The sequence below is a fragment of the Ochlerotatus camptorhynchus genome, unplaced genomic scaffold, assembly GCF_037179485.1.
Source record: "Ochlerotatus camptorhynchus isolate MF236.1 unplaced genomic scaffold, CSIRO-AGI_Acam_v1.1 ptg000276l, whole genome shotgun sequence".
NCBI classification, from domain to species: domain Eukaryota; kingdom Metazoa; phylum Arthropoda; class Insecta; order Diptera; family Culicidae; genus Ochlerotatus; species Ochlerotatus camptorhynchus.
Genome location: NW_027040765.1, coordinates 140,212 through 161,672, shown reverse-complemented (window position 1 = coordinate 161,672; position 21,461 = coordinate 140,212). Strand labels below are relative to the sequence as shown.

The 21,461-nt window shown below is 43.7% G+C and overlaps 2 protein-coding genes across 4 annotated transcripts in view; both read left to right on the top strand.

Moving 5' to 3' along the window:
* Usp2 (Ubiquitin specific protease 2) overlaps positions 1 to 13,835 on the top strand; it is a 29,171-nt gene extending 15,336 nt beyond the window's left edge. The window contains exons 2-11 of one of the 3 annotated variants that reach the window (XM_065227787.1): positions 361 to 1,049; positions 2,295 to 2,807; positions 3,524 to 3,719; positions 3,786 to 3,932; positions 3,993 to 4,215; positions 4,278 to 4,430; positions 4,496 to 4,668; positions 4,739 to 4,894; positions 12,805 to 12,883; positions 12,953 to 13,835. In XM_065227787.1, the coding sequence (XP_065083859.1) occupies positions 396 to 1,049; positions 2,295 to 2,807; positions 3,524 to 3,719; positions 3,786 to 3,932; positions 3,993 to 4,215; positions 4,278 to 4,430; positions 4,496 to 4,668; positions 4,739 to 4,894; positions 12,805 to 12,883; positions 12,953 to 13,022 (2,364 nt within the window). In that variant the 5' untranslated portion in view covers positions 361 to 395 and the 3' untranslated portion in view covers positions 13,023 to 13,835. Of the gene's footprint in view, positions 1 to 360; positions 2,808 to 3,523; positions 3,720 to 3,785; positions 3,933 to 3,992; positions 4,216 to 4,277; positions 4,431 to 4,495; positions 4,669 to 4,738; positions 4,895 to 12,804; positions 12,884 to 12,952 lie in introns of all 3 variants that reach the window. The other 2 variants (XM_065227788.1, XM_065227786.1) reach the window with 2 other exon arrangements.
* Positions 13,836 to 15,658: 1,823 nt separating this feature from the next.
* On the top strand, positions 15,659 to 21,461 carry LOC135706214 (uncharacterized). The gene is made up of 5 exons (XM_065227779.1): positions 15,659 to 15,684; positions 19,298 to 19,312; positions 20,071 to 20,302; positions 20,800 to 21,329; positions 21,440 to 21,461. Exons 1-5 carry the CDS (start codon positions 15,659 to 15,661, stop codon positions 21,459 to 21,461), a joined length of 825 nt encoding a protein of 274 aa, XP_065083851.1.

Genomic DNA, 21,461 nt, shown 5'->3' with positions numbered 1-21,461 from the left:
CGTCGCCATATCCCACCCCGTTCCCATTCGTTCGTGCACGCGCGCCCTTACATATCGTTGTTTGTATCCATTTAGAACCTATTCTTACACCCACATGCACTTGCAACACTAGAGAAAGAAGCCATCACAAAAACAAACCCTAACCGCGAGCCTGGTGGTTGCTAGCGAAGCGAACGAATGCCTCAACACAAAAGATAACGACGTCGACGACGGTGGAGTTGTCACGTTTATGTTGAATCGATAATTTTTATTTTCTTCGCGCTTTCGAGTTTTCACAAGCCATAACAAACAATAAGAAATATTTATTGCGCTCTGGAAAGTTCCTAAAGAAAGTGATTGTTTGTTTGTCCGTTGTTTCAGATTGTTTCATCGTGCGGGACTAGAAGAAGTTTAATATGCCGGTGATATCAGCATATTCGACCAGTGGCAGTAGTTACATCTCTCCGTCGTCATACCGCTACAAGTCTAGCCTGACCGATCGGAGCTATACCACTAGCACCAGCAGCAGCAGTATCTATCGGAGAAGTTCATACCGCTATGATCTACCGAGCTCCTCGTCAATCTATTCATCGTCCTATCGAACAACAGCAGCAGATCGCAGAGCAGAAGCAGATCTATCGGCTTCACTATCTACCGTGAGCGTATCGAAGAATTCCGGTGACAGCACCTCAAACGGAACAAACACTACAGTTAACAACAAAGACACCACCAGCACCAGTAGACCTAGTCGTTACTCGACAGCCTATAGTTATAGTTCACTAAGTTCCGCACCAAAGCGAGACTACAGTTCTCGACTCAGTTCGCGATCGTCTGACACGCGGTTCAAGGACAGGGACAACAATTGCCTGTGTTCAGGATCCTCCAGTTACGTCTCGAATCTGCGAAGCACTGCGCTTAGCGGAGCAGAACTCTACCAGAAGTACAGCGTCTCGACCTACAAGCCGAACAGTTTCGAGCGGATAATCGCCTCGAGGTCACCGTCGGAAACTCCGAAGCCAAGTAGTATCCTGAAGAGCACTTCGCCTTCGTCGTCGGCGGACACTAGCAAGGTAAAGAACATTCCCGGTAAAGATAGAAACAGTAATTTTGACGCAGTTGTCGTCGCCGCCAACAATAATAACAATTGCCCTACTAACACTAACCATGGCACCACCAGTGTTGCTAATAATCCACTACTAGAAACTAACAGCAAGCTTACGGCGGCTAACAATACCGGCGCCAAACCGGCTAGCGCAGCATGCTTTCTCAGTGTCCGTTCCGACAACTCCACTAGTTGCAATAGCGCTACTGCTACCACAGTTACAACTTCCACCACCACCACCACTACAATTACTACCACTACCTCCTCTACTACATCCGTTCTACTGTCATCATCGTCATCATCTTCGGTGCTGCACGATACGACCACAACTACCACCACCGCTACCAGCAATGCGACGCTCGATGCTGCTACACGCCTGTGCAGGCCCGTGGCGGCCCCAGCAACTCAATTTCGGTCTACGCTGAGCAAACTACGGCCCCATAGGCCTCCTCTACCGAAAAGTGCATTAAACTGCAGCTCCAGCGACCTATCACCATCCGGTAGACGCAAGGAGCTACTCGGTCTCTCCAGTTACCGCAATCATAACTTTCTCAAGCACGAGTGTGATCTGGTGAAGCGAGAACTCAGCAAAAGTGCCACGGAAATTGCCTTCAAGAACGGTTCGACCGGCACCAAACCACTTGAGATCGGTTCTGCAAGTAACTTGCTGGAAGCGCCCGCCAAATTGGACGTGACCAAGGTTAAACAATTTCTGCCGCCCGTACCGACGACCCCAAAAACCGGTCACCAGCCCAAAGATCATGAGGATGATGACAAAAACCATCTCCATCACCACATTCACCAACGGTATCAAAACAGCAACAACAACTACAACAACAACAACAACAACCAATCAACCGGCATCTCATCATCACCATCGCCATCTAGCGCAGTGCAGTTTGGTGTCGAACTACTAAAACCAATAGATAGGCCTACCACGACCACCATTCTCGATTGTACTCAAAAAAATGATAATTCTCTTTTCAAACCATCTCCATCATCGTCCACGACCACGAAAACAACTACAACTTCAACAACATCACCTCCGTCAACTGCAACTACAGAGTCGCTAACAACTGCTTCCTCTCGTTCATCAACTTGTACCGTAAACCGTACTTATACTACCAATTCTCGTTCTGCCATCGCCTGCGCCACCGCCGACACGATGAAATCGCTGCACTACACGTCTGAAATCGAGGAACCGGTCGCGCAGGTGACTATCAAGCTGCGGCCGGCGTTGAACGGAACGAACGGTCTCGCGAACGGCGGCGGAGCCCCGGTTCTCGCCACCGCTTCGACCACCACGGACGACATCCACGATGGCGACAACCACGTGTCGACTACCATACGAATCAAACCAAAGTCTAGCATAAGTCACAGCACAAGTAGCAGTAGCAGTAACAGCACCAATGGCAGCACTACCAGCATCAACAACAACAACAACAACAACAATGCAAACGACGGTAACAGCAGCAGCGACGATCACGAGATCCCCAACGGCAGCAGTAGCAGGTACGGCAGCAACCTGAACAACAACAACAACAATGGCATTGCGGTCAACGGCAGGGAAGAGAAGAAGCAGAATGATAGACGCATCAACGGTAGCAGCAGTGGCAGCAGCAGCAGCGACGACAACGAAGTTGACAGTGAAGAATCGCCAGCCGTCGCTAGCGCCAATTCGGTAGACAAAGAGCCGAAAACCAATGACGATGATAGAGTCTCTTATGTAAGTAGCTTCTCAGTCTTCCCGAATCTTTCACGCGCGCTTTCTCTCTCTCTCTCTATCCCTGCTTAAAAATGTCTTTCTTCTGCTTTACGGCAATCGGAAATCTTTATTTTGCAAAAAAAAAACATCCACCTTACCTTGCCCGCCTACACGTACATATAAATAGCTACATATGTCCTTCTTACATGCCTCGAAACCCCGAAGCCAGCCAAAACAGAAACGCGTACTAATTCGATTAACAAAGAACTCCTCTCTCTCTCTCTCTCGCTATCTATCTTCACGTATTTGCGTTACAAAGAGTTCCTTTGCCACCCCCTTGTTGTTCGTCTTACCCATTGCGGATAATCGGCTTCTGTAAGATGGTTACTTAAGACTGTCCTTCACTTTACGATTATCAGTACTCCCTTCCTTTGGATGTTACATCTCCCCGTGTATGTAACGCGCTCGATAACAGCTGTGATGCGTTGCTTGTTACGGCAGCAGCTTGTAAGCTTTTTCATAGAGATTACACAAGTTAGACACATACAGACAAAGGGCGCGGTGAAGTCAGCAGTTCGGTCGTGTTAGCGACTCTGTACAGCTTCCATACTTCAATCGATATCAGGTAGATCGCTAGATGAATTTAGATTAACAGACAGACACATGCAGCAGGTTCCCAAGAAAGCCTTCAGCTAGATACCTCCATCTCTAACGAACCGGTCCTGTGTATTCTTCAGCTTCGTACGGGCACGGCATCCAAGAGCATCCACTCGACCAGTCCGGTCGGTTATCGAAGCCGGGACTACGACTCGGGCATCAGCAGCTACCGTTCCGGGTTAGGCAGTTCCTCGTCAGTACAAAAATCCAGCTATGATCGAACGAATGACGACTCTAACGATACGCTTACGCGGAGTAGTGGCAGTCGGAAAGAAGGTAAGCTTTCATGTCGCACCGCCGCAAATCACGCAGAATTTCAAACTTGTCTGCTTCCGATTTCAGGACTTTGCGGCCTGTGGAACATAGGCAACACGTGCTTCATGAACTCGATAATACAGTGCCTCAGCCATACCAGGGAGCTAACAAGCTACCTACGCCAGCAATCAACCACGGAGCGAGGAACGAGCAAGGATCACAAGATTCTTGCCGGTAAGCTATGATCGAATGCAAGCGAATATCCAAAACCTAATGACAATTATCCGATTCCAGAATACACCAAGCTGATCAAAGACATGTGGAGCGGAACGACCCGTAGTGTTAACCCGTCGGAGATGAAGTATGCCTTCTCCAGCAAGCACCGGATGTACTCCGGATCGGCCCAGCAGGACGCGCAGGAATTCCTGCGGTTCTTCATCGATTCGCTGCACGGTGCGTTGAACATTTCCGTCAAGCGGGAGCCCATTGATCGATCGATCGAAGACGACGATATGAAGTAGGTCCAGCTCCATTAGCTTGTGGTAGACGACCGACGGTACTGATCCGATTGAATTTCAGAAATAGCGTCAAGGCCAAAATGATGTGGGACTGGTACTCGAGGGTGGAGAATTCCATGATCAAGGACCTGTTTGTAGGGCTGCTGCGGAGCACGCTCAAGTGTACGTACTGCAATGGCGCAAGCGTGACTTTCGATCCATTCTGGGATCTTAGGTAGGGTTGAGAATGGCTTTCGTCGTGCGCAAACTTCTTTAGTTCGAGTGTTATTTTCTCGGCAGTTTACCCCTTCCATCAACCAACTCCCGGTGCAAACTGGATGAATGCATGGACATGTTCGTCAAGGAGGAAGTCATGGACGGAATCGATCAACCGACGTGCTCCCGGTGCAAAACCCGGCGGAAGTGCACCAAGAGCCTTGCGATCGAACGGTTCCCCAAATACCTGGTGATACGTGAGTTTCACACTGTGTTCCTATATGAGAATAAGCGAGTTTCATTTGAATAACTTTACTTCCAACGCAGATCTCAAGCGATTCTCCGAGACGCGATGGAGCAACAAGCTAACCAATGTGATCGACTTCCCGACCGGAGAGCGTGGACTCAACCTGCAGTCGTACGCTTCCGAAGACAACAAAGGACCGGTATACTACTCGCTGTACGGGATTTCGAACCACATGGGTGAGTTTTGGTGGGGATTGAATTCTGCTGGGACAAAGTTTGATGCGGGGTGAAGATTGTTTCTTGATGGGTGAACATCGATTACGTCCCAAGTAACATTCCAAGTTTTAAGGCCTGTACTCGAAAAAATGCACCAGACAAAAGTGTTCGCCAAAAATTTATTTTAAGTCGAATTTTCTTGAAACTTTCAGGGAATGAACTAATACATATGGATTATGTTTCAGCATAATTACTTTATTCAATTTCCTTTCCATCGCTGAAAGCCCGCACCTTTCCCTTAAGACCCCTCATTACATTTTGTGCAATGGTGGAGCCGACCTTTTTGGTCACTTTCATCCATTCTTTCTTCAACTCCAGCTCGTTCTTAAACACCTTGGACGATTTTCGAACTTTGGCCTTCATTATGGCCCAAAATCCTTCCACCGGACGAATCTCTGGTGAATTTGGGGGGTTGGCGGTTTTTGGTACAAAAACAACGTTATTGTCTCTGTACCAATCCGTGGGACCGCAGGAAGGGCAACAGACGCTTCTAGAGGCACTCGGTGCGGTAAATTTCGCTGTTGATGGTACCCATTGTGATGTACGGTTTACTCAGTTTACCGCATTGGCATATGGCCTGCCAGAGCAAGCAGTTTTTGGCGAATTTATCCACTTTCTTCTTCCTTATGTCTTCCGGAACATCAAACCGTGATTTGGCAACGTAGAACTCCAGCCCCGGTATCTGCTTTGTGTCTGCCTTGATGTAGGTTTCGTCATCCATAACCACACACATCGGTTTCGTTTACCACTCTCGATACAGCTTCCTTGCGCGGGATTTGGCCGCCGTGTTTTGTTGATCACGTTGGTTCGGTGCCTTCCGGACCTTGAATACACGAGGCCCAGCTCGTTTCATGGTTTGCTGAACGAACCAGGTGGAACACTTTGTCTTCAGCGCCGCGTCGCGAATCGAAAGGTTCGGATTACGCTTGAAATAATCCAACACCTTCCGGGCCTTCACAGGGTCAGGTGTCTTCGACTTTCTTCCACTTCCAGCCCACCGCTCGGTCGTCTGAGACTCCTTAAACGATTTTACCACCCGAGACACAGTTGTATGGGTGATTCCCAGTTGTCTTCCGATCCATCTCATGGTCGCAGTCGGATTTTCCATGACGGTGCGCAAAATTCTCCGGCGATTTTCTTCTTGTTTCGATGACATCTCAATAACCACTGAACCGATTTTTATGAAATTTTGCACATGTAAACAATTCACTCCAAACTAGTTATACTCAGGTTTTCATCAATTTTTACCCACGGATAAAAATGGTGTATTTTTTCGAGTACAAGCCTTATGAGAGTTCTGTAAACCATGAATTAGACTTGAAGAATGCCTTAAAGCCTTAATAAAACATGCTACGTTTCTTGGGCACCTTCCCTTGTTCCTTTTCCGGCATCCATGCTGAAAGTTCAGTCCACCATTTAGGCGTTACATTTCAAATGAAATATATCACTTTTTTAGAAATGTTTAAACTTCCGTGAACTTATGTGAAGATCTCAATAATATTCTTAACATCTCTGAAGTTCTCTGAAATTCTTAAAATTTCCCGCTCATTTTCTGAAACTAATGGAACTGAAAACCCTCTGCAATTTCCCCCACATTTGGAGCATAGTAGCTTCTTTGAAGTGCTCCCGCATTTCGCCAATGTTCAGGAATGTTCTCGGATCGTTCCTTAAGTTTTCGAAGTTTTTCTGAACTTGCTGGAACTTTTTTAAAGCTCCGACAATTTTCTTTGAATCAAAACGAAATAACACGGTGTTAACAAGACAAAACAAACTTTCAAATAATCTTTTCTAGATTGCTAGCTTAGTCGAGCACACCATGAAATCACATTTGAAATTGTGATATGATGAAATATGATTTTAACACAAAAAAATAAAAATTTTCAAACTTTAGACGCCATTAAAGGGTGTCACACATAAAATTCTTCTTCTTCTTCCTCGCATTTCAAGCTTATTGCGTATGGCATATTAGCTTATTGCGTGCTCACAACTTAGTGTTCTAGATGCACTTCCACAGTTATTATTTGAGAGCCATCGATGCCTGTACCATTTGATTGTGTGGCAAGCACAATCATACTCTATGCCCAGGGAAGTCGAGAAATTTTCCAACCCGAAAAATTCCTAGACCGGACCGGGAATCGAACCCAGCCACCTCCAGCATGGTCTTGCTTTGTAGCTGTGCCTTTACCGACTGAGCTAAGGAAGTCCTCAAAGTCCATAAAATTGCATCACGGAAAAAAACGCTGTAGAAAATTACCCATTGGGTATTTTCTCTTGGAAATTTGGGCAGAAATAGTTTAGAGTGTATTGTTTACACTGTATTTTTATCGCTGTCAGTTTTTCGAAAGTTGTAAAAATTGGCGTCACCCGAAAAGCAACGTCGCGAATTGATTTGCGTACCCACCTGAAAAATCCAAAAACTCTCTCATCGGGACATCGGAAAACAACTCGAAATCGTGTCGTCAACGGTGAGTCGTGTGATTAAACGTTACTACTAAACTCTGAGCATCGAACGGGAGGAGAAATGCGGTCAGAATAAATGATCTATTAGTGATCAGGATCTCAAGTGTGTCGTAAAAGCGTTTAAACGGAATCTCAATGCTTCGGTCAGGAATGTGGTCAAAAAGTTGAATCTGTCTTAGTCTTTCGTTAAGAGAGCCAAAGACCGGGAGAGACTGCATACGTACAAAGTGCTGAAGGCTCCAAATCATGACAAACGGCAAAATACGGTGGGAATGTCACGGGCCCGGAAACTGTGCACCCCGATGCTGACGAAGCCTCATTGTCTGAGCATGGATGATGAGACTTACGTCTAGGTCTTCCTCCCCTCGGCGCCGGCTGGGGTTACCCCCTTAGAGAAGATCGGGTAACCAACCCCGGTGGGAACTTTGGTCGTATGCTGACAGGGAAGGGGGAGCTGCATCCATTTCGGAGAATGTGGCTTACAAAACCCGAGCGTCTGTTCTCCACGTTAGGGGCGGCTCAAACAGCGTCTGACTGGCATCCAGCGGTTGAATACGAAATGCTTCTCCCCGAAAGCTATACCCAAGATGACATTCCCATCACGGCGGATAGGAGACCTTAGGCCAACCACCCACTGTCTCCGAAACCTTCAAATTGTTACAGAAACCTATAGTGAAAGATTACGAACTGATTTGGAACATGGAATGTACTGACACTAGCCCAACAGGATAAACTGGCACAACTCGCCAGTGAGGCCCGTCGTATGAAGCTAGAAATCCTGGGACTTAGTGAAGTCCACTGGCCGAACTTTGGAGAACACAAGCTGCCTTCGAGACAGGTACTTTTATATTCTGGTATGCGAGGTGAAAACGCTCCGCGACATCGTGGAGTTGACTTTCTGCTTAGCACCCAAGCACAGGCTGCGCTCATCAAGTGGGAACCTATCAATGAGAGAATAATCGTTACCAGATTCAGAACACGGGTCCGAAACCTTACCATAATCCAATGTTATGCGCCAACCGATGCTGCCGAATTGCAGGACAAAGAGAACTTTTACAGTCAAATGAATGCTGTCGTGGATAAGACTCCAAGAGGTGATATCAAGATCTACACAGGCGACTTCAATGCGAAGATCGGTTCCGACAAATCGGACTATGAGCGCATTATGGGACGCCATGGTCTCGGAGATATAAGCGAGAATGGCGAGCTGCTTGCAGAGTTTTGTGGCAACAACGACATCGTGATCGGGGGTTCGCTCTTCCCCCATCGCCCAGTGCATAAAGTCACATGGGTCTGCCGTGATGGATATACAGAGAACCAAATCGACCAGATCTGCATCAGCCGAAAATGGACACGGAGCCTTCTTGATGTTCGGAATAAACGCAGCGCTGACATCGCGTCTGACCATGGACCTGGTAGGTGAGATCCGCCTACGCATTGCGCGGGTTCAACGGCGGGAGGAGAGACTCGTGCGGCGATTCAATACACGCCGACTGGAAGACCCAGCAGTGAAGAAATCGTTCGTCGAAGAACTCGAGGCTCGCGCAGCTAATATTCCGAAAGGTGGCTGCGTCGAACAGTTGACGAGCATCAAGAATGCCTTTATTGGAACAAGCGAGAACAACCTGGATGAGCTGCGCACTCAGAGGAAGGAGTGGATCACCGATGAAACCTGGAGGAAGATCGAGGAGCGGAGAGAAGCAAAAGCCGCGATAGAGCGAGTAAGGACCCGAGGAGCCAAGAGCGTTCCTGTATACGGCACAAGCGAGCGTGGGTGGACTCCCTGGCTGATGAAGGGGAGAAAGCCGCAGCAACTGGCGATATCCGCCTCCTCTATGATGATTCACGACGCCTGAGCGGGGCAAGGATGAACCCAAGGATGCCTGTGAAAGACGCGACTGGACAGTTGCTCACCGACCCCACTGACCAGTTGAAACGTTGGTTTGAGTACTTTGAACAACTTTTCGAAGTTGCAACGGTCAACCAACCATCAACATCTCGGCATGATCCGCCAAGGGTGAGGCGTGTTACTCGCGTCAACACTGAAGCTCCATCATTGCAGGAGATATAAGCAGCCATCCGAAGTATGAAGTCCAACAAAGCCCCGGAGGTCGAACGCATATCAGCAGAGATGCTCAAAGCTGATCCCATGTTATCCTCACAAATGTTGCATCAACTATTCGTCAATATCTGGGACACCGCGACTTTTCCGGCCGACTGGATGCAGGGCGTCTTGGTAAAAGTCCCCAAGAAGGGGGATCCAACTGTATGCGGCAACTGGCGAGGCATCATGTTACTGTGTATTGTTCTCAAAGTTCTGTGTAAAGTTATCCTCAATCGGATACAGGAGAAGATCGACGCGACTCTCCGACGACAGCGGGCAGGATTTCGTGTTGGAAGATCCTGTGTGGACCATCTTGGAGCAGGTCAATGAGTTCCAAGAGTCCTTGGTACTTGGTATTCATTGACTACGAAAAAGCTTTCGACCGACTAAACCACGAAAACTTGTGGGGCGCTCTGAGACGCAAGGGAGTCCCTGATAAGATCGTCAGCCTCATCGAAGCGCAGTACGAGGCTTTTTCATGCAGAGTGTTGCACAACGGAGCTTTGTCTGACTCGAATCGGGTAATCGCGGGTGTGAGGCAAGGATGTATATTATCACCGATACTGTTCCTCATCGTAATCGAAGAGATCATGGTTGGAGCCGTTGACCGTGTACCGAACCGTTGGTTGCTGTGGCAGCCTATTACCAACAATCAATACGAAACTAACGATTTTAAATTGGCTCACCACTTTAGTAGCCTATTGGTCCCAAGCAAACGATTAACGTACCCTATTCTAGTCGAAATTCTAGTACTACGCAATGTTTGTTTTGATTCGCTATGAAATTTTGACAGATAAAATGAGGGGTTATTGGTTTTTCCTATGTTTCGAGGGGTGATTCGACAAGCTTGGGACCGAAGATAGTACCAGAGGTGAGCCAAAAAGTTGAGCACGTTTCTTCGGGACCTACTTGTCTTAGAGTTACCTCTATGCTATTACTATGGAGCATATTGCGTTATTAGAACAACGACGCTCTGACATGCAGAGTAAGCTTGACGACCTTGTGGAACGCTCCTCTGAAGCAGGTCTAACCATCAACGTCAATAAGACTAAATCGTTGGATGTCAACACGGAAAACCGTTCCAATTTCACGGTAGCTGGGCAGGCAGTGGAGAAAGTCGAAAGCTTCCAATATCTTGGCAGCCAGATAGCGTCGCACGGCGGCAAGAAGAGCGACATAGGTGCACGGATTAAGAAGGCGAGGGCTGCTTTTGCCAGTTTGCGAAATGTATGGAGAGCGAATCAGATCAGTTTACGCACCAAAATCCGAATTTTTAACTCGAACGTGAAGTCTGTGCTGTTATACGCCAGTGAAACATGGTGTGCATTAGCGGAGAACACTCAGAAGCTGCAGGTGTTTATCAACCGATGCCTGCGGTACATAATTCGTGCCTGGTGGCCCCACAATTGGATCTCAAATTCCGAGCTTCATCGTTTGTGCCATCAGAAGCCGATAGAGACAGAAATTCGTGAACGGAAGTGGAGGTGGGTCGGCCACACACTACGACGGAGCGGCAACGAAATCTGCAAGCAAGCACTGGACTGGAATCCAGCAGGACATTGCAGCAGAGGCAGACCCAGAGGCAGACCCAGAGGCTCGTGGCGGCGGAGCCTAAACAGTGAAATTAAGAACGTTGACCGAAATTTGACTTGGGCACAGGTCAAGGCCAAAGCTAGTAATCGCCCAGCATGGAAATCTTTCACAAAGGCCCTTTGCACCCCATGGAGGCGCGCAGGATCGTTAATTAAGTAAGTATTATGAAGCAGACACTACGGAAGCATCCCAAGGAGGTCAAATCTGAGGAGCACATGAAGAAAAAGTGGATTTCCGTACAGAAGAAGCTGCAGCCAGATGTTGTACAGAACCTAATGAGTGGAGTTAAGCGTAAGGTGCGAGCGTATGGTTATGATATTGAAGTCGAATGAAATAAATATGCCAAAAGCTTACTAATGGGTTATATTTTATTGTCTGAAAGTTTGCAAAGGATCGGTAAACTAGGTAATTTTCAACAGCGTTTTTCCCGTGATGCAATTTTATGTGGGACACCCTTTAGTAGCAGGGCTAGAATGGTCAGCAGGGCTAAATACGTATCAAAAATAACATAACTCTTCCTCAGCGTGTTAATCACTAAACTAATCAATAACACGAGTAAATTAAATCATAAAACAAGAAATACAGGTATTGCAAACATTGTCCTCTGTACGTTTACTTTTCAACTTTTACTATTACTACTGTTACTCCGACTATCTCCTACTTGAAACACTATTCCTCCCTATCCGGCACTTGATCCCTGTGATTATTATTCTGTGGTGCCAAATCTTTACCTCTACCCTTGTGCAGCATGGACAGTAATGTTTCACTGGAGATCTGGCCCTATAACCCCCTTATGTGCTTGAAAATGAAAATGAAAGTACTTTGGAGCGCTCCATATAATTAACTTTCAGCGTTTCAGCTCTCCTTCTTCTTTTTCTACTTCGCATTTCAAGCTTATTGCTTATCGAATATTAGCTTATTTAGTGCCTACAACTTAATGTTCTAGATGCGATGTCAATTATACAAGCTTTGGTATTAGTGAAATGTGGAAATGTTTGGTGATGTGCGTATTTCATCGCAATGTTTATTAGTGTTATTAGTGTTTGCTGTCCACAATATGGAATGTTGTGCTAATGTTTACAACATTTTTGCTTCTAACACCAGCAAACTGACTGTTGTTACAGACCTAGTAAACATTGTCATTGTTCTAGATGCGCTTCCACAGTTACTAATTGAGAGCTTTCGATGCCTGTACAATTTTTTCATTGCTATAATTGTGTGGCAAGTACAATCATACTCGATGTCCAGGGAAGTCGAGAAATTTTCCAACTCGAAAAATTCCTAGACCGGACCGGGAATGGAACCCAACCACATCCAGCATGTTCTTGCTTTGTAGCTGCATCTCTACCGAATGAGCTAGGGGATTAGCCCTATTGTTGCGGTACGTTAGCAGCGTTAGAAGTCTATTCATTGTTGTGTATGGAGACCTCCGCAACAATAGGACTGTTTCCTCTAAGAGAGACCCATGTTCTCCTTACAAATCTCCTAAAAATGTTACCTCAAAAGTACTATGCAGCTTTAGTCAGAATTCTCTTTGGAATTGCCTTGGAATGCTCCACAAAATTCTATTGTAAATTTACGTTGAATCCTACTCATGATTCTCTTGAAATTCTACTCAGAACTACCCTGGGATTCTTCTCACGATTCACCTGGAGACATTTAAGTAACCACATCTTAGAAATACTTAACTCACGTTCTCATATTTTTCTCGTAGGATCCACCGCTGGCGGTCACTACGTTGCCGTATGCAAGCATCCGGTCTCGAAAGAATGGAACGAATTCAATGATAACTTGTAAGTATCATCAGCATTAATTTCCTCGAAAAAAAAACTAATCAACACTAACCTTTTTCTTTCCACCAGTGTGAGCGAAACGTCTGAGAGGAGTTTGATCACATCCAGTGCCTACGTATTGTTCTACGAGCGATCGTGAAGAAACTTACCTAGAAATTGAATAAAGAAAAAGCAGCATGATTATGAAAGAGACACTTGCAAGAAACAAACAAAAAAAAAACAATAACGCAAACAAACAAACAAACAGAAACAGAAAACAATATTAACAATTGAAACAACAGTTAGATTTAAGATTGTTAGGAGCCTACTCTTGCGAAAAGACGCATAAGTTTTAAAACTAATACAGAATTAACTGGCCGAAAAAACGAGAAAGAGCTATAGACAGAGAAGAAACTAGATTTGTAATATTTATTTTCCTATTTATTGAAAGCAAACGCAAAGAAAACTAATATTTATACATGCATAGAGAGTAACTAAATGCCTAATCCGAATTTTTAGTTTTTTTTTTTTTTTATTGTTGACGACCTGGTTCATTTCCCGGGAAATTTTTTTGTTTGATTTTATTTACACACACCCAAAAATAGTCTCCGGTAGAGAAAAAAACGGAATTCTTTATGAGTTTGTTATTAATTGTAGCTTCCCCAAAACCATAAACCAAACCCCACTAGCCTAAAGTAATCTCAAAGAAATGAATACCAAACCCAAGTGAACGAAAAGAATCTAGATCAATTAGAGTCAAGTTGTTACAAAAAAATATGATAACTCAAGAACGAAAGCGACAACACTTGCGCGAGAAAAACTGATAAGCCGTTCCAAGTACTAGTAGTTTCAAGCTCTAAGAGAATGCAAAGGTACACAAACTGGAACGAGTTCCAGGTGTCTCTGATGTCCCAGATTAACCATTGTTGCGTTGTGTTGAAAATTAATAAAAAAAAAAAGTCAAATTACTTAAGCAGGAAGTATTAGTAAATGTGATTCGAAAATCCATACATAGCTTTAATCACAGATGAATTAACATTATGAACAGACTCTCGGCACACTGAAGCAGGACTTGAAAAACTCGTCTAAATTCCTAAGTCTCACTCTGGAGATCCCTGTACAACTCTGTAATTCATGAAAGTTGTTTGATCATCTTTCTAGAGTTCCTTGAAATTTTATCTAATGTTGGTAGAAAGGCTCTCAGGAGTTCCTTGAACTCGTAACTCAAGTTCGCTTTCTTTAAATTTTCTTCAACTTCCTCGTGTTCGCATCAGTTTGAAAAAAAAAACAATTATTTCTATCCTTCTTCATTCTTCCAGAAATTCTTTATGCAACATTAAAGTTAACAATGTAGGAGTTACTCGAACTTCTATGCAATGCTGTAAATTTGTTTTCTGAATTTGATTAATTTTCAATCTTCAATTCTTCGCCTGATATACGTTCGAGTTACAGCACAATGTTAGCCTCATGGAGCCACCTAAACCTCTCAACGCAGTCGCCCTATAGTTGAGACCGGTGAAGGGGTCTTCCAACCTTCGATTGCAGGCAAAGGATGCGTTTACTGAATTCTTCGCCTGTTCAGCCTCTATGTTTCAGCGTAACATCACGCTCCTTACAACCGACCGCACCTCGTCTTTCTGATTGCCAACTTACGTTATCTGAGGGTCTTGTGGTATATTATCAAAACGTTCGTGACCTGTGGACAAAGATATTCTTCGTATTCGCAGTGATCGTGCCCAGTTTCGTAACGAATGAACTATTGCCTCGATCCTGCTCCGGTCAACACTTCTCTTGAGCAACTGTGGTTCAAAATTATGAGATCACATAGAATTGTAAGCATCGGCGTTATGGACCAACCTCCTGAAACATACATTGGTGCTGTACTGTCCCGATTACCGCACAACGACAGAGCTCTGAGGTCTGGAGTATCTGAAGTGGCTTCGGCCATGATCGTATCTGTGTAGTGGTTTCGGCCACGGAAGTAATGATATTAGCGGAGAGTTGCTCGTCTTCAAACACACTAGCAAATTTGGCTGAGAACAGGTTGCAAATGTCTTGTTGATTTCCAGCAGTTTCACCATTAAAAATCATGGAAGAGGGTAAGCCGACTTCCCTGCGTTGCTCATTTACGAAGTTCCAGAAGGATTTCGGGTGTGATTTTAACCTCCGTTGAATCCTCCTTTGATAGCGTTGAAAACAGAGACGACTTAACCGCTTATACTCGTGGTTGAGTCTGACATAGTAGCATTTCAGCGGCAGTGTGCGGAGTTTAGTAAATTTTCTGAGAGGAGCCTTCTTAGTTCTTTTCAACGAGCGAAGATCTTTCGTCATCCACGGGACGCGAGAGTCGATATAATTGATCTTTTTGGAAACGTGTCTGTCAATGACATATGCCAAGACGTGAGAAAAGGTTTGTGCAGCAATGTTGACGTCTACAGGATCTAGAATATGCTCCCAATCTAGGTTAGACAACACATAGACGATACTGCGATGGTCAGCTCTACGGAAGTCATATGACACAGCGTTTGGAGTGCTGGTGAAATCATGGACAATATTATTTTCGATCACGATAACTAAAGCAGGGTGATGATGCACTACCTTGACTAAAGGTTCGGGTGCCGTGGAGAGGAAAGGAGCTGTATCACGAGCACTCACAAAGCAGAGATCCAGGGTGCGGTTGTTTTCATTTAACAGGCCATTGATTTGTGACAGAATTGCGGTACTATAACTGTCCAGGAGCTGGATGGTTCCTACGTGGAAAGATGAACGCTCGTGATCAGGACAAAAGAAACCACTATGAGTTGGAGTCTATGCAATGTCCGGTAGGTTAAAATCGCCAAGAACAATAACTTCGTCAGAAGGGCCTGCTCTGTCTGAGGCGGCCAAGACGGATCGACAATGTGCGTCAATAAGCTCCAAGTCACGGGTTCGATCTGGAGGAATGTACACTGCACAGAGAAGCAATTGACGATCACCAAGTTGAATAGCCACCCACATTTGTTCAACCCTGTTCCAGGAATCGTCCTCGATAACTTCTGCTTTCAGCTTGGAATTAACTGCGATAAGGACGCCTCCCCCAGTAGTTTTCTTACTATTATTCGTGTTTCGATCACAGCGAAATATTTCGTAGCCAGCACCAAAGACATAGTTTGAAATGGTTCGATAATTGAGCCATGTTTTGGTCAAAACTAAAATGTCGTAGCAGTGATCCATGACGGCAAGATGTGGGCATTCCAATTAAGGATTTGGTGGTGAATATTGAAGTTCATGAAGAAATGCATCATCTGCATAATCATTTGTTGCAGCTCGTTGTACGACCTTGTGCGACACGGAATCCGTTGGGTGGTCCACGTTTGGCCATAAATCAGGCTGGTTTGCTTCTGGAAATCACAGGTTTGGGCTGGGATAAGGCTGATACTAAAGAGGCTGTATTTATAAAGAGACGACATGTCAAAATTGGAACAATCGATTGTCTGTCAAAGTCATAGGAAAAGTCATTTCAATCGAGCAGAAGACCTGTCAAATTGATAATATGTCGCCTCTTTATAAATTCAGGCTCTTTAGCTGATACCAACTGAAGCCGGGAGGAGCTCCGTCTGGTGAAACTCTTCACGTTTGGTGCACGGCTTGTCCGTTGACAAATGGTTTCCACCAAAATTTACACATGCTAGAAAGCACAAGGTCCTTCGACGATGCAGTTTTCAGTGCGATGCTGTTGGGAGCAAAAGTTACACTTTGGACTTCAAGTTGCAGTTCCTGCTTTGACATTTATGCGAGGGGCACAAAGAACCTCGCAAAAAAAACGGTGCGTTGAAGTTAAAATGCAATCAAAAGTACTTAAAGTAATTAATGCGTTTTGAAGTAGTACCAACAATCAATAGGAAACTAACGATTTTAAATTGGCTCACTACTTGACTAGCCTATTGGTCCCAAGCAAATGATTAACGTATCCCATTCTAGTTGAAATTCTAGTACTATGCAATGTTTGTTTTGATTAGCTATGAAAGTTTGACAGATAAAATGAGGGGTTCATGGATTTTCTTATGTTTCGAGGGGTGCATCGAATAGCTTGGGACCGAAGATAGTACCAGAGCTGAGCCAAAAAGTTGAGAACGTTATTTCGGGACCTTCTACACGGATAGAAATCTCCTTATACCTTTTGGCAAATTTCTATTGCTGATTATTCATAAAATGTATAAGTCAACTAATAAGCAGACGCCTTGCAAAAAGTTAATGAAGCTCATGTGTCAAATGAAATGTATAAGCGGTCACACATACCTTTTATGCATTCTTGTAGGACCTATGTGGTTTGTCTTATGGAATGTATAAGGCTGATGCTTTGGCAAAAATGTATAAGGGAAACACATGAATAAAATAATTGATTTTCGTTTCGTGTAGTCTTAGAGTTACCTCTATGGTAGTACTGACGGTAATTAAAATTATCTATCCGGAATTAATGTAATTAAAAGTATTGAAAATGTAATTAATGTAATTTAATTACGAAATTTCAACTGTAATTAATGGAGTTAAAAAGTAGTTAATGTTCTACATTGTGTAATTAATATAATTGAAGCAGTAGTTAATGGAATTAATTCAATTACAGCCGTTGCCTGCGTTGAAGTTAAAGGTTATTGCGTGTCCCGAGCCTAATTCTTCAACTTATTAATGCCACAGAGAACAGACGTACAAAATTTCTCTAAAAACTAGTATAAAGAGTCCTATTCGACTTAAGCGGCACTAACGGCGACTTCCCCATTAAAAACCCTCTTTGACAATCTGATGGCGCTGGCGTTGCACAACTTACACTAGACACTAAGTGCTGGTAGCGCCAAGTGGCAATTTTTAACAGAAAATTTATCGATACTAGCGCCAAATTGGTCGAAAGTGGAAAATTTATAGAGGCAATCAGGAGATGCTAGCGCCACGTAACGGCGTCACAAGATAACACAAGTCTGTTATCTGTGCTAATGCGCACACCGTCAACCCGTAGCAGTATTTTTGATCACATTTCTCTCAAATTTCAAGTTTCGTATTGATTGTTGGTAGTATTAGCAACAGGTGGAAACTAACGATTTAAAATTGGCTCACTACTTGACTAGCCTATTGGTCCCAAATAAATCGATTAACATACATGTTTCGAGGGGTGCATCGATTAGCTTGGGACCGAAGGCCAAAAAGTTGAGCACTTTTCTTCGGGACCTGCTGGTCTTATAGTTACCTCTATGGTATTAGCACCGGTTGGAAACTAACGATTTAAAATTGGCTCACTACTTGACTAGCCTATTGGTCCCAAGCAAATCGATTAACGTGCCCCATTCTAGTCGAAATTCTAGTACTACAGGATGTTTGTTTTGATTTGCTATGAAAGTTTGACAGATAAAATGAGGGGTTCGTGGACTTTCCTATGTTTCGAGGGGTGCATCGATTAGCTTGGAACCGAAGATAGTACCAGAGCTGAGCCAAAAACTTTAGCACTTTTCGTCGGGACCTACTACACAGCAAAAAAAAATGTAATATCGATCAATGTAATTCAAGCTGATGTATGAAATAATGATGTAATAGCAAAAAGCAGATACAATATTACATCAATAGATGTAATTTTGTTCGCAAAATCGATGTACATCGCACAACGTTATATTACACAACCGATGGATTGACCTGGTTGCAGCAGTTTGGATGTAATATTCAACAACTTTTTTTTCTGTGTAGTCTTAGAGTTACCTATATGATACTACTGCAGAAATTCGTCATCGGGAGATCACGAACAAATAAATTGATTTAATTTCTTTCATTACCCTAATCGAGACCCTAATCAAATTGTTATGGTTATTTTGCTTAACGACGTGTTCCGGGTATCATTCAAACCATTTTTGGAATATTCCTATCATTTGGGTTATCATTAGTTTATGGCATTTTATTAGAGTATGCATCAAATTAAAAGAAATGACGAATAAGGGGATCCAAACAAACCACAAAGTGTTGCGAGCTTTTTGACATTTAATCGTCTTTTTCTATCTAGCATACATGGATGAATGGATGGTTTGTTTTCCCACTAATCTGTTTCCCTCTTGGTAGCACTCCTTCACTAATAGAATTCCACACATTTTTATTGACGAATTTCCATGTAAAATTCCAGATGATTTTCATATGACCACATTGGAGGCGAACCAGCCTAAGGCTGAAAGCCTCCTAAATAAAGCTAAATTAATTAATTAATCATATGACCACACATAAACAGAATCCACTCAGAAGCACACATGAAATTTATGAATCAAGTGAATAGTAGGGGAAACGCTTCAATAGTTGCGGTACGTTAGAAGCGTTAGGTTCCTTTAGTTGTGCATGGATACTCAATACACAACTATAGGAATCTAACGCTTCTAACGCTAAGCCCGTGCGTGAAAGAAGTGTTTCATTTATCCGTCTCGTTATCAGGTTACAAGCTAATGAGTTTTCTATCAGATCCAGATGCACTGAACCAAAACATCCGCAATACTTCGAATGATTATTGCATTGCTCGAGCCCTTTAACAATATATATTCGAATTTCGGATGATTTTCTTATGGTTGAATTCGTCGTCAGATGATGAACATCCATATGACTGTCATCCAAATACAGGATGATTTTGGTTTGAAAATTAGCTATAAAACATACGGCACTCAGAGGACAAACATTTAAGAATAGTGTGACATGCTAGTGCTTTTAATTAGATTTATAATTTTATTATCTACAATTCATACTGAATAGCCATAATAAGCTATTCCATTATGGACACAAAAAATTTTCGTGGTGGAGAAAACCTCCTCCACCACGAATTAGCCAAACATTGGTTTTCATCCTTTACCTATGTTCGTAACAGCTCTGATAGCGATGCATATCCTTCCACCTCGTTTGTCAGCTCCGATCAGCAAATGACGCTCGATAGAATTATTTACATCATCGTTTTGAATGATTTTCGTTATGGGGCTGAACCAATAACATATGCATTTCCATTTAGTATGACAGTCATTCTGCAGAGAGCATTACGCATTTCAACTGAAGGCCCGGTTTCTTCTTATAACAATTTTCATCCTGTAGTCGATAGGAAAATCATCTGATTTCAAATCAACCGTCATCCGGTAGCAGCTATCATTCGAAAAAGCGATTTTGGTGTTTTGTTTTGAATGGTCTGAGGTTTCATTCGATCAGAGGATGATGTTTGTGTACAGTGTGGGTGCTAAACGTGAGAACACCTTGGTAGTAGACTTTAGTGTGCTGCCGAAGCGACCAGATGCATCTGCCGTACAGAAATTCATGTACGGTAAGTTGAAACTGGACATAGTGGACACCTTAAACATCCAGTTTCACAATGTTAGAAACTGTGTCTACGTAGAGATGGTAGATGCAGCAACAGCCAAGCGCTACTTTGCATCACACCATCTACAACATAGGGGAATTTACGTATTCTCGGCAACCTAAGCAGCGACCTTCTTCCTATAGCCTTTTTCTATAAGGAACGCACACATATGCAGTATTGGTTTGTTTACAATCTTTTGCTGCCAGCTGCTCTAACAATTTCAGTCGAAAGAATTGTCAAAAACTGTTTTGAAACGCTTTTACAAAGCTCCAATCTTCTTTAGTGAGAGCGAGCATTGTCGGCAACCAGTTTTTCTTCGGCAACCGTTCCATTTGAACTGCATGTAAATCTGCTGTTCTATTATCGGCAACTCGAAATCAGCTACAATTTGTAGTGCGTGTGTTTCATTTCAAGAAAACCCTGCTAGATTGCTTTTTCTCAGTGGTAAAAATATAGTCAAATTGAAACTGAAAGCATAAAGAATCGTTTGCATGCATTCAGCGAAGTGTTTTTGTAAGAAAATGCAGTGAAAATAGTGTTTCAATTTGGGTTGCCGAAAATAGTCTGTCATGCCGAAGCCGTCATTTCCCCTACTATGCAGTGCGAGAAAAAAGCTTACAAAATTCCCGTGTTCGTGGAAGACGAAGCCGTTAACGTGAGAATCCATGATCTCCCTCCGAAAACACCTAACACGGTGATTTTAGAAAGTATGCGACCATACGGTACTATTCTTTCCATCAGCAGAGAAATGTGGAAGAATTATTTTCCCGGCATTTACAATGGAGTACGTGTAGTACGGATGAAGTTCAAACAACTCATCCCTTCCTATCTAACGATCGACGGTGAGACAACATTGATTACATATCGCAATCAAGCAAAAACCTGTAGGTTCGGTGGACAAAAGGCTCATCCCCGACAAAAGTGTAATAGCTCTACATCACGCATTACTGTAAATGACCCTACAGCACAAGAATCGAGTGAATCGGATGAATTTCTAACCGTCACCAACAAACGACGGCTGTCAACGAAACAAAAACACAACAATGCGAAACAATATATTACGAACCAGGGTTGCCAGAATGATGAATCAGCAGGAAATGAAAATTCGATGGAAGAAAAAGAAGACGAATTGTCAGTTCCGGACTCACCAGTCAAGACGAGGAGCAAAAATAAGCAGCTAGGAAGAAAGTGAAAAAAAAAAGGAATTTGAATCAACTGTATTTTCATATATTATTTTTCAGAGACGAACCAGCCTACGGCTGA

Excerpts from the sequence above, each read along its gene's own strand:
- LOC135706214 (XM_065227779.1), top strand. The coding sequence starts at position 15,659 with ATGAGTTGGAGTCTATGCAATGTCCG. Across the intron at positions 20,303-20,799 it reads TACAACATAGGGGAATTTAC|TGCGAGAAAAAAGCTTACAA; the intron begins GTATTCTCGGCA and ends CCTACTATGCAG. Across the intron at positions 21,330-21,439 it reads GAAGAAAAAGAAGACGAATT|AGACGAACCAGCCTACGGCT; the intron begins GTCAGTTCCGGA and ends ATTATTTTTCAG.